The sequence below is a fragment of the Molossus molossus genome, unplaced genomic scaffold, assembly GCF_014108415.1.
Source record: "Molossus molossus isolate mMolMol1 unplaced genomic scaffold, mMolMol1.p scaffold_m16_p_18, whole genome shotgun sequence".
Taxonomy (NCBI): domain Eukaryota; kingdom Metazoa; phylum Chordata; class Mammalia; order Chiroptera; family Molossidae; genus Molossus; species Molossus molossus.
In genome coordinates this window covers 64,306,329-64,322,515 of record NW_023425353.1, presented here as the reverse complement: position 1 = coordinate 64,322,515, position 16,187 = coordinate 64,306,329, and the positions used below count along the sequence as shown (strand labels likewise).

The 16,187-nt window shown below is 43.3% G+C and overlaps 1 protein-coding gene and 1 pseudogene across 5 annotated transcripts in view; both read left to right on the top strand.

Annotated features, from left to right (window-relative positions):
- Positions 1–16,187, top strand: part of IP6K1 (inositol hexakisphosphate kinase 1) — a 48,721-nt gene that overhangs the window by 28,667 nt on the left and 3,867 nt on the right. For all 5 annotated transcript variants that reach the window (XM_036266345.1, XM_036266341.1, XM_036266342.1 and 2 more), the window contains exons 3-4: positions 8,604–8,814; positions 13,681–13,862. In XM_036266345.1, coding sequence (XP_036122238.1) covers positions 13,742–13,862 — 121 coding nt within the window. In that variant the 5' untranslated portion in view covers positions 8,604–8,814; positions 13,681–13,741. The remainder of the gene's footprint in view (positions 1–8,603; positions 8,815–13,680; positions 13,863–16,187) is intronic.
- On the top strand, positions 904–1,790 carry LOC118632998 (annotated as a pseudogene).

The window sequence follows — 16,187 nt, the reverse complement described above, 5'->3', positions numbered from 1 at the left end:
TTTGGCTCAGCGGTTAGAGCGTCAGCCTGTGGTCCAGAGAGAGACCTGGGTTTGGTTCCCGCTAAGGGCACGTACCTTGGTTGCAGTTTGTCCCCAGCCCTGGTTGGGTCGTGCAGGTGGCAACCACTCGATGTGTCCCTTTCACGTTGATGTTTCTCTCTCTCTCTCTCTCCCCCTCCCACTCTATCTGAACAAAAAAATGGAAAAATGTCCTCGGGTGAGGATAAAAAAGAAAAATGTCAAATGAGCCCTGGCCAGTTTGGCTCAGTGGTTAGAGCATTAGCCCACGGACCACAGACTTCTGGGTTCGGTTCCCGCCAAGGGCACGTACCTCAGTTGCAGTTTGACCCCCCCAGTTGGGGTTCTGGGGGGGCAGCCACTTGATGTGTCTCTCTCACATTGATGTTTCTCTCTGTCTGCCTCCCTCTCTCCTTCCTGCTCTATCTGAAGATAAATGTAAAAAAAAAAAAGAAAGTCAAATGAAGCCCTGGCCAATTTGGCTCAGCAGTTAGAGCATAGGTCTGCGGACCAATAAGTCATGAGTTCGATTCTGGTCAAGGGCACATACTTCAGTTGCAGTTCGTCCCTCACCCTGGTCGGGGTCATGCGGGAAGCAACCAGTTGATTTGTCTCTCTCACACTGATGTTTCTCTCTCTCTCTGCCTCCCTCCCTTCCTTCCATTCTATCTGATAAATAGAAAAAAAAAAAATCAAATGAAGTCCAATTTATTCAAAGAAAATGGAAGATATTATTGGTTCAACTCATATATTTCAAAGGTTTTTTCTTTTATTTTGAAATAAATTTAGGGTTTTTCCTTTTATTTTGAAATAAATTTAAAATTACAGAAAAGTTGCAAAAATAAGAGAGTTTCCATATACCCAGCTTCCTCTAATGTTCCCATGATGCCAATGTACCAGGTCAAGCCCTATTACTGGGCAGCACATCTGTACATGGAGAGTTCCCCTGCATGTACTGGCTCCCCAATGTGCACAGTAGGACCAGACGCCCCATGCAGGAGAAGAGTCTGACCCATCTCTTCAAGCTCTTGAGTTCTGCTGAGATATTTTAGAACATCTGTATGAATCGAAAGTTATGATTGATGATCTTTCAAAGATGATTGAGATGCCAGATGTAGACTTGGATGTAGCCAACATCATCCAAACTGATGAGCCACTGCTTTATTGCCCAGTGCATTGGACTTAAATTCAGTGCTTGGAAAGTATTACAGGGCACTGAAAGACATGATCAATGCAGACCCTGCCTCCTCCCCTCTCCCTGCACCAGCTGCTCTGTGACCACTACAGGGTCCTGTCCACTGTTCATATGCCTTCCACAGTCAAGAGCATGCCAGAAAACCTCAGGTGCTCAGGCGAGCAGACTCAGAAACAGCCCCTTTAATTTGGAAGAATGTCCCAAAGACTCAAATGAAGTTCATTGTCCAAACGATGTGTCCATTGAAGGAGAAGGGAACATTGCATGTTTTTTGTCTTCCCTGTATAGCCAGAAGCATAATGCTGTAAATTTAACCTACATAAATAGATGGGTAGATACAGCTATTTTTCAGCTAAAAGAGGGAAGCAGTAAAGAAAAAGCTGCTGTGCTCCATGACCTCTGCTCTTGGGAAGAGCCCCTGGCTCACTGTGAATGAACTCACTGGCAAATGTTGTGCTGTGGTCTTTACTCCAGCAGAAGGGAGGCTGCAGTTACAGTGCAAGCCAATGTGCAGAAGTGGATGAGGGCCTGTGAGAACCTGGCTCCTTTTAACACTGCCTTCAAGTTCTGGAAATGAATTTCAGTATCTGATTTTAAAGGGTTTAGATTTTAAGAATGGTGCTGTTTCATGCTTATTATTAGTAAAGTGACTTATACTAAAATCAACGTCTTTATTTAGGCCAGTTGTCGAGTATCAATAAAAGCATCATATTAAGAAAACTATAGTACGCCCAACTGGTGTGGCTCAGTGGTTGAGCATCGACCCATGCACCAAGAGGTCGCCGGTTCAATTCCTAGTCAGGGCACATGCCCAGGTTGTGGGCCAAATCCCCAGTTGTGGGGGATATGCAGGAGGCAGCCAGTGGATGTTCTCTCTCATTGATGTTTCCATCTCTCTTTCTCTGTCTCTCTCAAATAAATAAATAAAATACAAAAATGTCAAAAAATATATTTGTAAAAAAAAAAAATAGAAAACTATAGTACAATTTATAATGAAACCAGGAAGTGAACATTGATATAATACTATTAATCTGTACACTGTATTCAAATAGTGGCAGTTTTTCTGGTCCAGGGTTTTACATTATATTTAGTCTCTTCTAGTCTGAGACAGTTTCTCAGTCTTTCTTTGTCTTTCATGACCTTGATACTTTTGAAGAGTACTAGCAGTCATTTTGTACAGTGATCCTCAATTTGGGTCTGTCTGATATTTCCTCTTGATTAGATTGAGGTGATATATTTTGGGCAATAGAAATGACCATTTCCTCCTCAGTTCATCATGTCATGAGGTATATGTCATGTTACTGGTGATTTAACTTTGATCATTTGGTTAAGGTGGTGTCTGCCAGGCTTCTCCACTGTAAAGCTATTTTTTCCCCATTGTTAACTAATGAATATCTTAGGGATGACACTCTGAAACTCTAAAGATCCTGCTGCTTATTGTACCTTAGCCCACTAAGTTTAGAATTCATCAGTGGTTCTTGACTGCAACAATTATCACTATGTTGCATGCCTAATAGGGACTTCTATTTCCATCATTCCTTTTTTATTAATTAAAAGGATTTACATTTCTGTAAAGAAGGATTGTCCCTTCTCACCCATTTATTTTCAGTATGGACTTATGGATATTTTACTCCTCAAATTATTCTAAATTTGGACCCTTTTATTGGCTCTTCCAGTTACCACAGGATACTCCAGGCTCATCTTGTATTTTTCCTTCCCCACTTCAGGAACCAATAATTTCTCCAAGGAGTTCTTTTTCCTTTCATTGTAGGAATAGTATTTAGAAAAACAGAGATCTTGGTGCTAAATGCACTGATGTGCCTGGAATGTCATTGCTTTTAGGCCCTTTCAGCAGACAGGTTATCTATACTAACCCACACATATATACACACATATCTTTTTGTTGGCAGAAGCACAGGTGTTTTGTTTTCTTTTCATTGATTTTTTTTTTTTTTTTTTAAGAGAGGAAGGGAGAGACAGAAACATCAATGTGAGAGAGAAACTTCGATTGGCTGCCTCCTGCACGCTCCCTACTGGGAATTGAGCCCGAAACCCAGGCACATGCCCCAACCAGTAGTTGATCCGGATCTCTCAGTCTATGGGACTATGCTTAATCCACTGAGCCATAGTGGCTGGACTGAAGCACAGGTGTTTTTTAAAATCAATCAGGTTAAGGAAAAATGCCAATAATAGTTTTAAATTTTGGCAGCAGGTTTGAAGAGGGGTTTTTGTTTATTAGTATGCCCAGCTACGGTCAAGTGCTACTGGTTAAAGAACGGAATGTGTAGTCCTAGGCTTCGGTATCTTTATGCAGAACTTTGCCTCATTCGTTTATCAATTATTTATTGAGCATCTACTAAATGCCAGGCCCTGTGCTCATTAGTGTTGTGGAGGAGGAACAAACTTTCCTCTACACTCAAGTTTTTTCTGACTGGTCTAATAATCAAATAGACATGAGACAAAAGAAAATAATCAAATTGAATACATACATATATATGGGAACCCTGCATACATGAGAGAGTAGAGATCCCCACATGCAGCAGAGGTTCAGAGACGGAAATGGAACATGGGTATATATATAAGACGTTCTGAGCTATGGATGAAGTAAAGTGCCTCGGGGGCTTCATAAGGTCATTGAAGGATAAGAAGAGCAGACCTTTAGTAAATAGTTTTCCTTGCCCTATAGATACAGGTCAAAAGAAGTTATTTTTTGTAATCTCTTATGGGCAAGGCCTCTAATTCAAATTCTTCCAGGTAGTTGGGGGTCGGTTGTGTGTGTGCAGAAGTTTCTCTTGGGCCCGTGGTTAAAGTAGTATTTAGCTCAGAACAATCTGCATACCACAGAGGCACATCTAGGGATGACTCACTCTCGACCCCCACAGTGTAAAGGACAGGAAAGGTCCTTCAAGGAGCTTACATTCTAATGTGAGAAACAGAGTAAACAAACAGACAAAACAATGACAAATTGTGATAAGTGCTATGAAGAAATTAAGTTCCTATAATTGAAAATAATTAAACCTTACCTACTCTTGGAGGGAGCTAGCTTCTTCCTGCCCTACCACAACAAAGGCATTTCTCCGCTGATCAGCTGTAATGTCCTGAGTCTGCCAGTGGTACTCAGTTGTAGGTGCCTGCAGAGAATTAAAGCTTTCCAGTATAGCTTTGGTTGGCCCTGCAAGGCATAAGGAAAAGAGCTAGCCTGGCCGGTGCGGCTCAGTAGATTGAGCATCGTCCCGTGGACTGAGAGGTCCTGGTTTGATTCCTGGTCAGGGCACGTGCCCAGATTACAGCCTCAATCCCCAGTTAGGGGTGTGTGGGAGGCAGCTGATTAATGTTTCTCTCTTATTACTGTTTCTATCTCTTCTCTCTCTAAAAAATCAATAAAAGCGTATTCTTTTAAAAAAGATCTAATTGTAAAAGGAGAGAAGGATACAATTGACTATATAAAACTTAAAACTTATCAAAATACACCTTTAACTCCCTGGCCAGTTTGGTTCAGTGGTTAGAGCATCGGCCCACAGACCCGAGGGTCTCATGTCTGATTCTGGTCAAGGGCACATACCTTTGTTGTGGTTCAGTTCCCGGCCCTGGTCAGTGTGTCTCTCTCACATTGATGTTTCTCTCACTCTCTCTCCCACTCTGTCTGAAAATAAAAATGGAAAAATATCCTCGGATGAGGATTAAAAAAATATATACCTTTAAAGAAAATAAGGAGATGAAGATATTTACAACACATATAACTGACCAAAGATTAGTTTTATTTTATTATTTATTTATTTATTTTTATCCTCACCCGAGGACATTTTTCCATTTTTTGTTCAGATAGAGTGGGAGGGAGGGGGGGGGGAGAGAGAGAAACATCGACGTGAAAGGGATGCATCGAGTGGCCGCCACCTGCACGACCCATCCAGGGCTGGGGACAAACTGCAACCCAGGTATGCGCCCTTAACAGGAACTGAACCCGGATCTCTCTGGACTGCAGGCCAATGTTCTAACCACTGAGCAAAACTGGCCAGGGCCCAAAGATTAGTTTTAGGAAAAAGAATACACACACACACTTCTTTTCATTATATATATAAATTTCTGAAAATCAGTAAGAAAAAGATAATTCAATAGGGAAATGAGGAAAAATAAAGGAAACAAAAACCAAAGGCTGATTCTTTGAGAAGAACAATAAAATTGATAATCTCTAGCCAGACTGACTGATCAAGAAAAACTGAAAACATAAATTTCCAGTATCAGAAATGATAGATGTAGCACCACTAGATTTTACTATTTAAAGGATAAAAGAATATTATGGCTCTGGCCAGTGTGGTTCATTCTGTATAGTGAAAGGTCATGGGTTCGATTTCCGGTTAGGGCATATACCCAGGTTGTGAGTTCAATCTCTGGTAGGAGTGTGTGTGGGAGGCAACCAATGGGTGTTTCTCTCTCCCTCTGCCTTCTTCTCTCTCTAAAGTCAATAAAAACATATTCTCAGGTGAGGATTTAAAAAAAAAAAAAGAGCCCTGGCCGGTTTGGCTCGGTGGTTAGAGCGTTGGCCTGAGTCTGGAGAGACCCGGGTTCAGTTCCCGCTAAGGGCACGTACCTCAGTTGCAGTTTGTCCCCGGTCCTGGTTGGGTCATGTGGGTGGCAACCACTCGATGTGTTCCTTTCATGTCGATGTTTCTCTCTCTCCCTCCCACTCTATCTGAACAAAATATCGAAAAATGTCCTCGGGTGAGGATTAAAAAAAAAAAAAATAGAGCCCTGGTGAGTTTCGCTCAGCAGTTACAGTGTCAGCCTGCAGACCAAACAGTTGTGGGTTCGATTCCAGTTAAGGGCATGTACCTTGGTTTTGGTTCGGTTTCTGGCCCTGGTTGGGGTCTTGCAGGAGGCAACCAGTCGATGTGTCTCTCACATCGATGTTCTTTTTCTTTCTCTCTCCCACCCATTCCATCTGAAGAGAAATGGAAAAATATCTTTGGGTGAGGAAAGAAAAATATTATGAACAACTTTATGGCAAGAAATTCTGCAACTTAGATAATTTCTTGAAAGACACAAACTGAAAATTAAAGAAGAAATGGATAATCTAAGTAGTTCTATCTATTAACCAAACTGAAATTGGGGTTTAAAGCAATCTAGCAAAGAATACTCCAGACCCACAAAACTTTACTGGTGAAATCTACCAAATATTTAAGGAATACTACCACTTCTACACAAACTCTTGCAAAAAATTGAAGAGGGAATGTATCCCAACTCGTTCTATAAGTCCATTACAAAAAACAAATGTTCCTCAAGAACCCAGATGTAAAAAATGTCAAAATTTTAGCAGGTTGAACCCAATAGTATATTAAAAGGATAATATGGCCCTGGCCGGTTTGGCTGAGTGGTTAGAGCGTTGGCCTGCGGTCTGGAAAGACCCAGGTTCGGTTCCCGCTAAGGGCACGTACTTCGGTTGCAGTTTGCCCCCGGCCCTGGTTGGTAATGTGGGTAGCAGCCACTCGATGTGTCCCTTTCACATCGATGTTTCTCTCTCTCCCTCCCACTGTATCTGAACAAAAAATGGAAAAATGTCCTTGGGTGAGGATAAAAAAAACACAATTGCTTCTCCCCACCTCCGGTATCAAAAGTAATACAACGGTGTCAGTGCTCTCCACTTGTAGTCGCCATTTACTGGAGGTTTTGACCAGTGCGTTTTGGCAAGAAAATGAAATGATAAAAAACATCCAAATTTGAAAGGAATAACTAAAACTATTTTTATTTGCAGACAACATAGAATTCTCTCTTCAGCCAAGCTATCAATCATATAAATGTTAGAGTAGAATAAAGTCCTGCAAAAGACTCAGAAAATTGACATTCTAAAATATCCTTTCTTAGGAAGTTTCAGGACTTGAAAATGTATTCCAGTAAAGAGTAAACCAAGAACTGGGAGATGTAGAGGATCGTAGAAGGATCAGCCACAACGGGGTAGGAACCAGCTTGGGAGCAGTGGGGCAGGCCTGGAGGACACTAGATCTGAGCATGAGGATGTGCCCAGGAGACAGAAGAATGTACACAGGGGCATTCAAGTTTGAACAGAATTGAGGCTCTGGTGAAGACAAAGAGAGGAAATTACAAAAGTGAAGACCTGCAGGAGAGGCAGCCAGCTGTGTAAGAAAGCCAGAGTACAGATTTGAAGTCTGCTAATGGGAGGCTATGTTTAAGCAATATAATGGGAAAGTGAGGGGAAGAAATATTTCATTTTGATGTTTCAAGGATTTTTTTCCTAAAAGGGCCCAGGGTGCCATGGCCAGTGTGGCTCAGTTCGTTGGGTGTCATCCTGTGTACTGAAGGGTTGCTGGTTCAATTCCCGGTCAGGGCACAGGCCTGGGTTGTGGGCTGGATCCACAGTGGGGGGCGTGTAGGAGGTAGCTGATTGATGTTCCCGCTCTCACGTTGATGTTTCTCTTTTTCCTTCTCCCTTCTTCTCTCTCTCTCTCAAAATCAGTAACAATTTTTTGAAAAAGGCCCAGGGATTGGAGCAGTGCCCATGTGGAGAAGGAAATGGGCCAAAGAGAAAGATATTCTTGGTTTAGTGTATTGACATATTCATAAATGCTTCTCATTAATTTTCAGATTATAGAGCCAGTTTCTCACATGATGAGTTAGGAGAAATATAGCTGACAGGAAGGTATATGTGGAAGTTAGACAAAGGCAGATTGGACCTTTATTAAAGACCAAAACACAAAAAACCCCTCCTTCCTTGAGTTAGGTTTCTAGTTATTGTGTTTTAACTGGTTTGGTAACAATTCAGGAGAAATGACAACCTATTTGATAAAAACAGACACAACAAATGTGCATGAGTGCAGCATGGAAAATACAAAGCTATTGCAACTTAGCAGTGCTGGCTGGGTGAGCAGAAATTCTCTCTGGGGAGGTTAGCTTAGGGCCATGCTCAGTGTGGGCTGAAGGCATACTTTTGGGACTGTCTTGGAGGGCGAAGTCTGGATGTCTCTAGGTGACACTGTTAGAGACAGAAGGGCTCAGTCTAGAGGAGGCCACAGGAAATGGCAGCATCACAGAGCCTTTAAATAAGTAGAGGGTTAGATTTGCACCTGGTGTGGCTGTCATGGAAGGACACCATTCTCCGGAGTGGTACAGAAGTCCTTGATGCAAGTGAGAGCTCCAGGTAAGAGAGTGGGAATAACTACATATTCACCCAAGATCAAAGGTACGTTGCAGACAGAGTGGGGCTGAGTGGTAAGCTGTCTTCTAGAAAGGTGTCTACTGTCATTGTTCTTCCATTGGTCTAGTCTCTGCAGGGCAGGTGATGTTTGTGTGCTGTGGGACAGCCAGTGACAGCTGTCTGTGTGCTGCATGGACCCAGTGTGTGTAGACATTTGTTGACTGGCTGCCTTTTTTTCAACAGGCGTGGTGTCTGTCTGTTTTGAGGGGGACAGTGATGGTTACATCAACTTGGTGGCCTACCCTTATGTGGAAAGTGAGACCGTGGAGCAGGATGACACACCAGAGCGGGAGCAACCTCGGCGCAAACACTCCCGCCGGAGCCTGCATCGGTCAGGCAGTGGCAGTGACCACAAGGAAGAGAAAGCCAGCCTGTCCTTTGAGACCTCTGAGAGGTAAGGGGCTGGTGATCAGGGCTGAAGGTGCACGTCTGGTCCTGTCAGCATCAACACTCAGGCATGGCCAGAGTCCTCGCACATGTTTCCATGGGGAAATAGGCCTAAGTTAGGGGAAGGTGGCTGCTGCTCTTGGGTCACCCATGTAGGTATGACCTATCCCCTGTGTGTCACATCACCCCAATGAGGACTTCTGAGTGTGGCTGTGGCTGGTTGAGAGAGAATGAAGCTCTTTTGGCCCTTGGGAAGCAAGGATGCCCTGTGCCCTTCAACTTTGTTGTATCTCTCACCCCAAGACAGAAGGTCAAGATGTATCGGTCCACTGTGAGGTTGCAGCTTCTTTCTGACCTGCAGGATGTCAGAGCCCAAGGGCAATGAGAGGACATCCAGACTAATATTTTTATGGGCTTTGGGTGTCAGATCTCTCTGTGACTCTGATATCAGCTACTAACCCTTTCCCTGCGCTTAAAATTTTGTTTATTGCATTGGAAATTGATTTTTCTTATAGATTAGGAAAATTGCCTATAAAGAATTGTTTCTTGCTATTTTTGTGCAAAAAAATGTGAACTCCCACTAGGAGGGCAATAATCAAAAGTACAGACAAAAGCCCTAGCCTGGTTTTGCTCAGCAGTTAAGTGTTGGCCTGTGGACCAAAGGATCTTGGGTTCGATTCCAGGGCAAAGGCATGTACCTCAGTTGCATATTTGATCCCTGGCCCTGGTCAGGGTCGTACAGGAGGCAACCAATCGATGCTCCCCCCACCCCCATTCTTTCTAAAAATAAATGGAAAAATATCCTCGGGTGAGCATTAACAACAACAGTGAACAAGTACAGACAATGAAAATGTTGTTGAGAATGTAGAGAAAGTGGAACTTTCCTACATGCTGATGGAAATGTAAAATAGTGCAGCCACTCTGGAAAACAATTAGTTCTTCAGAAAGCTAAAGCAATTCCACTCCTAGGTATGTATCCAAGAGAACTGAAGAAATATAACGCACACAAAACTTGTACATAAATCTTCATAGCAGCGTTAGTTCTAATAGCCAAAAAAGTGTAAACAGCCCAAGTGTCCATCAATTGATGAATGCATTAATAAAATGTGATATATCTATACAATAGAACATTACTCAGCGACAGAAAAGAATGGAGTACTGATACACACTACAACAAGTATGAACCTTGAAACCATTATGCTCAATGAAAGAGGCAAGTCACAGAAACCACGTTCTGTAATTGTTTATATAAAATGTTCAGAATAAGTAAATCCACAGAGACAGAAAGCGTGTTAGTGGATGCCAGAGACTGAGGAGGAGGGGAGGATGGGAAGTGATTGCTAATAGTAACAGTATTTGATTTTGGGGTGATGAAAAAAGTGTCCTAAAAATTAGATAGTGGTGATGTTTTACAATCTTGTGAATATACTGAAAAAACCACTGAAGTGTATTAAAAAAACCCACCACCACCAACAACCAAAAATAATAAAACTAATGTAAACTAAAAATAATGTGAGCTTCCTGAAACAAAGTGAAATCAAAATTGTATGATTCAATTACTTTATATTTAATGTCACTCAAAAATAAGTTTCTGTGAATAGGATGCCCTGTGACCTGACTTAGTTGGAATGGGACTTTCTTACATGTGGCAGCATGTAGTTTATCTCTGACATCAGATTAGTTCAGCAACATGTGCTGCACACCCAGCTGCTGAAGCTCAGCGGCCCAGGGCCTTCCTGTGTCCTCTCTGCCTTTAATGGAAGTGGACACACATCGAAGAGCACAGAACCTCATGGGACTCTGGCTGTGTGTGTGATGTGTCACTTCCTGTGTCCTAGGTGGGGGTCCTCTGTGGTCAGGTCTGCATCTCTGATGCCAGGAGAGGGCTTCACCTCTGCTCTGTAGTAAGCAGGGTCTTCAGATGGTGAACTTTTTTGTGGATAATGGACTCCTGCAGAAGCTTTCATGGCTTCCTTTCCATGCCCCAGCAGCTTCCTCATGACTGATGATTGTGGCACCTAAGCTTGGTCGTTCAGGTGACAAGGACTATTCCCCCAGTCCATAGCTGGCAGTTTATACCTCTCTTGGCAGCTCTTAGTAGTGAGCTTTCTTTTCTCTGAAGTTATGGAAGTTATTTCATGCATCATCTGGTCACAAGCCAGTGAACATAGAACCACATCAAGGTCTGCCCATGTCCAGGTTCAAGGCCCTCCTCTGAAGGTGAGAGCTGGTACTCGCAGGGACCATACTTCTGTTTGGCTTGTTAGCAGTCTCTAAGTCATTCCCAGGAGTGGAGCTTGTTTCTTCCCTGGGGCCAGGGCTGTAGCCAAGGGTGATGCCAAGTACCACAGGGGCCCTGTCCAGGCGCAGAGAACTAATTTGGTTTTACTTGGCAAGTAAGTCAACCTTGCTGTTTCTTTTATTGTTTTTCCTAATATGTTTTTATTGACTTATTTTTTTCTTTATTGATTTTAGAGAAAGAGGAAGGGAGAGGGAGAGAGGGATACAAACATCGATGAAAGAGAACATGGATTGGCCGCCTCCTTGATGCCCTGGCCGGGAATCAAACAGGCGACCTCTTGGTGCATGGGTCGATGCTCAACCACACTGGCCGGGCTGTTTTTATTAATTTTTTTAGAGAGAGGAAAGGAGAAAGAGAGAGAATCATCAATCGGCTGCCTCCTGCATGCTCCCTACGGGGATCAAGCCCGCAACCCGGGCATGTGCCCTGACTGGGAATTGAACTGGGACCTTTCAGTACATGGGACGATACTTAATCCACTGAGACACACTGGCCAGGCAGTCTTGCTGGTTCCTAAAGTGGATCACAAAAGGGCACCCATGCATGTCCTCAGCAGTGCCCTCAGCAGAAGAAAATGGGACCTTTGTCATGCTGCAAGGCACTGCATGGCTCCTCTACTTCCAGTTAAAGGAGCACAGACTCTGCCAGTGCCACCCTGCTGGGGAGCATCAGCAGCTCTGCAGGGGACAGTGACATCGACATCGCTGCAGCAGCCACCTCTGCTCTGAGCTGCAGCTGCGCTGCCGTTCCCAGGGCACCGCTTGGCCGTGCTTGGCTTGGCCGTGCGACACAGCAGCCCTGCAGGTTCCTTCCCTGAGGGCTTTGCTGTTGGCAAAGATGAACTTGTGGCAGAGCTGTGATGTTTTCAGGTGGAGTCGTCTTCTCACCAAAGTCCCTTTGTGGTTTGACTTATTTTAGAAATAAAGTTTTCTTTCTCTCTGTTTTCTGTGTTCTCTTCAGTTACTCCCGGTTCTCTCCCTTTCCTGCGTTCTCCTCCCTCTCCCGATTCTTTTCATTTTCCGCGTTCACTTTGCTCTCTCCTGATTTTCTCCGTTTTCTGAGTTCTCTTCACTCTCTCCTGCTTTAAAAATAAAATGAAATAGAAATAAAGTTTTCTTATTTGGATGGCTTCATGCCTTTCTCTCCACAGGTGCACCCTGGTCCACTGAGAACCACAGGTCCTTGGGGCCTGCTCTTCTTTTCTTTGATGTTTTCTTCCTTCTTCCAGGCCCGAGACAGAGGCCGACACATGTTCAGAAGCATAATGTCAGCCTCTGCTTCCTGGCAATCTTAAAGAACAATTCTGTTGTTGGTGTCACGGACTCTGTACCCCATCTGAAAGAATAATTATTCTGGTCCTTGATCATGGCATCTTGTGCTCCACCCTGTGTGGATGAAGTGTGAACCACATGATCATCAATTTTTGTAATTTTTTACATTGTGGTAAAATACACATAACAAAATTTACTGTTTTCACCTTTTCCCAAAAACATTTGAGTGGCATTAAGTACATTCACATTGTTGTGTAGCCATCACCACCATCCACTAGTCCATCATCCTCAAAAGAAGCTCTATATGTATAAACAACTAACTCCATTCTTTCCCCCCAACCCCTGGCAGCTGCCCTCTACTTTCTGTCCCTCTGAATTTGAGTTACCTCATGTGAGTGGAATCATATTCTTTTGTGTGTGGCTTATTTTACTTAGCAAAATATTTTCAGGGTTCATCCGTGTATCAGAATTTTATTTCTTTTTATACTCAGTACCATTCCACAAATAGATATATACCATGTTTTATTTACCCATCCATCCACTGGTGGACACTCAGGTTGTTTCCAGCTCTTGTTTATTGTAATACTGCTATGAGCATTGATTCAAGTGTTGGTTTGAGTTTCGTTTTCAGTTCTTTCAGATATATACCTAGGAGTGGAGTTGTTGGGTTGTATGATAATTCTGTGCTGAACTTTTTGAGGAACTGCCAAACTTTTTCACAGTGGCTGCACCATTTTACATTCCCTCCAGTAGTGTATGAGAGTTCCCATTTCTTCACCTCCTCAACAGTTCATTTTATTTTTATAATAGCCTTCCTAATGAATGTGAAGTGATATCGTCATCACATTGTTTAATGCAAAGAATTCTTTCTCAGACATTTTTTTTTTAAATCCTCGCCCAAGGATATTTTTCCATTTATCTTCACATAGAGTGGGGGTGGGGGAGTGGGGAGATAAACTGATATATGAGAGAGGCACATCGACTGGTTGCCTCCCACACTACCCAGACCAGGGCTGGGGACCAAACCACAACCAAAGTACGTGCCCTTGACCAGAATTGAACCCGCAACCCTTTGGTCCACAGGCCAACGCCCTAAATGCTGAGCCATACCAGCCAGGGCTCTCACACATTTTTTTAGAGACACAGGAAGATCACTCACAACCATTTACTTGCGTTGATGTGCTCATGCATCTTGGGCCCCCATGCCACACCAGCAGGGTCTGTGGGTGGCAAATTAGGCCTCTTCCACCCTGTGCACTGAGACCCAGAGGGTGACGTGTGTGTGTGTTTTTCTCCTTAGCTCCCAGGAGGCAAAGAGTCCGAAGGTGGAGCTACACAGCCCTTCAGACGTCCCTTTCCAGATGCTAGATGGCAACAGTGGTCTGAGCTCTGAGAAGATCAGCCACAACCCCTGGAGCCTGCGCTGCCACAAGCAACAGCTGAGCCGCATGCGCTCTGAGTCCAAGGACCGAAAGCTCTACAGTATCCTTGTTACTGCTCCTTTGTTCTCTGCTTTTTCATAGGCTTTTCTTTCTCTTCTTCCTCCTTTTATCCACATAGTGTGTGTTTTTTTCTGCCTTTTGGGGCTAAGACTGAATCTTAAACTTGCTCTGGAAAGGTGCTGCCCAGTAGACCTCTGTGTGATGGTGGAAGAATTCTGTACCTGTGCTTTTTGCCAGTGTGGTGAGTGCAGTATCAAAGCCTGGTTGCTGTGAATTGAGTTACTGATTTTTTTTTTTTCTCTTTAATCCTCACCCGAGGACACTTTTCCATTTTTGTTCAGATAGAGTGGGAGGGAGAGAGAGGAAGAAACACAGAGAGAGAGAGAAACATCGATGTGAAGGGACACATCGAGTGGCTGCCTCCTGCACGACCCAACCAGGGCCGGACAAACTGCAACCGAGGTATGTGCCCCTGGCTGGAATTGAACCTACAACTTATTGGTCCTCAGGCCGACACTCCAATGGCTGAGCCAAACTGGCCAGGGCGAGTTACCGAATTTTAAATTTATTTATTTATTCATTTTTTAACTTTAAAATTTTTTTTATCTTCACCCGAGGATATTTTTGCCTTCATCTTCAGATAGAGCAAGAGGGAGAGGGGGATGTGAGAGAGAGAGACATCAACTGGCTGCCACCCACATGACCCCAACAGGGGCTGGGGACAAACTGCAACTGAGGTACTTGCCCTTAGCGGGAACTGAACCCAGGTCCCTCTGGACCGTGGGCAGATGCTCTAACGGTTGAGCCAAACAAGCCAGGGCTTATATTTATTTTAACTAATTAAAATTTAAATCACCAAATTTGGCTAGTAGCTGCCATATTTATCAATGCATGTCTAGAATCAGGTGTGTGTGTGTGTGTGTGGGCACATAGACATGCACATGTGTATTTCTTCCCTCCCAAAAGATAATAATTAAAAATTAATAGGTTTGATTTTAGTGGTTTTTGGTTTTGCTTTTTGTCTAAAGATAAACACCAAAGCTGTACAATGTAAAATACTTTTATGATGTTAAAGATAAAAAGTGTTAATTATGAAGTGGGACCCCTTATCATCACTTAGGGTTTTGCAGCAGTAGACAGTGAATGACTGATCTTACTGAGACACCGAGGGGAAATGTGCCGAGCACGTCATACGTATTTACTCAGTTTTCAGGATGGTCTCCGAGGGAGGTCCTGCTGGACTCCCATCTTTAGAGGAAGAAATGCAAGCACAGGGGCGCGGTAAGTGTTGTGTCCAGAGCCAGTGAGTGGCCAGAGCAGGATTCAGGAGTCCATGCTCTCAGGCACTGAGATATTTCTGTAGCCTTCTTTAGGATTTATTGTCACTTATTTATAGATTATAGCAGGTGATAGATTAATTAAAGGCCAAATTTAATGGTTTTCTGTAAGTCATTCTTTTTTTTTTAATCCTCACCCAAAGACATTTTTTTTATTTATCTTCAGAAAGTGGGAGGGAGAGAGAAACATTGATGTGAAAGAGACACATCAACTGGTTGACTCTCGCATGACCCAGACCAGGGCCAGGGCCTGAACCGCAATCGAGGTATGTGCCCTTGACTGGAATTGAACCCGTGGCTCTTTGGTCCACGGGCCAATACTCTAACTGCTGAGCCAAATGGGCCAGGGCTGTAAGTTATTCTTTAAAGAATTAGGAAGTGTTAAAATGTTCATCATCAGAGTGATACTTAGTGTCTTATCTGCTGAGGCTGTATGATTGTGTCGTCATCCCCAGATATGGAAGTGAGGTCCAGGCTGTGGGTCCCAATGACATTTGGCAGATATAAAAAGAGCCTATACCTTTATCCAAGATTGTTGCCAACAGCCTTGGCCATGTGGCTTAGTTGGCTGGAGTGTCATCCCATCCACTGAAAGGTTGCAGGTTTGATTCTTGGTCAGGACACATACCTTGGTTGCGGGTTTGATACCAGTTGGAGCGTGTATGGGAGGCAACCAGTCAATGTTTTTTGCTGACATTGGTGTTTCTTTTTTCCTTCTTCTCTCTCTAAAATCAATAAAAAGCATATCTGTGGGTGAGGATTAAAAAAATACAAAGATTGTTGCAGACAGTAGATTTAGATGAAAACATGGATATAAATGACAGGTGGCCAGGACCATAGAGTGGTTTTGAGGAGAAGGTCCTAGAAGTATTAAGGGATAAGTTTTAAATATGTAGTTCACTGGTTTGACATGAAGTTAGAAAATGGCAAGATAGAAATTTAAACCAGCTTTTTCTACAGATTCCTATTTGGGAATGTTAAATCTGATTTCTCATTTTTACATAGTTCTACAAAGACATCTTTTTTAT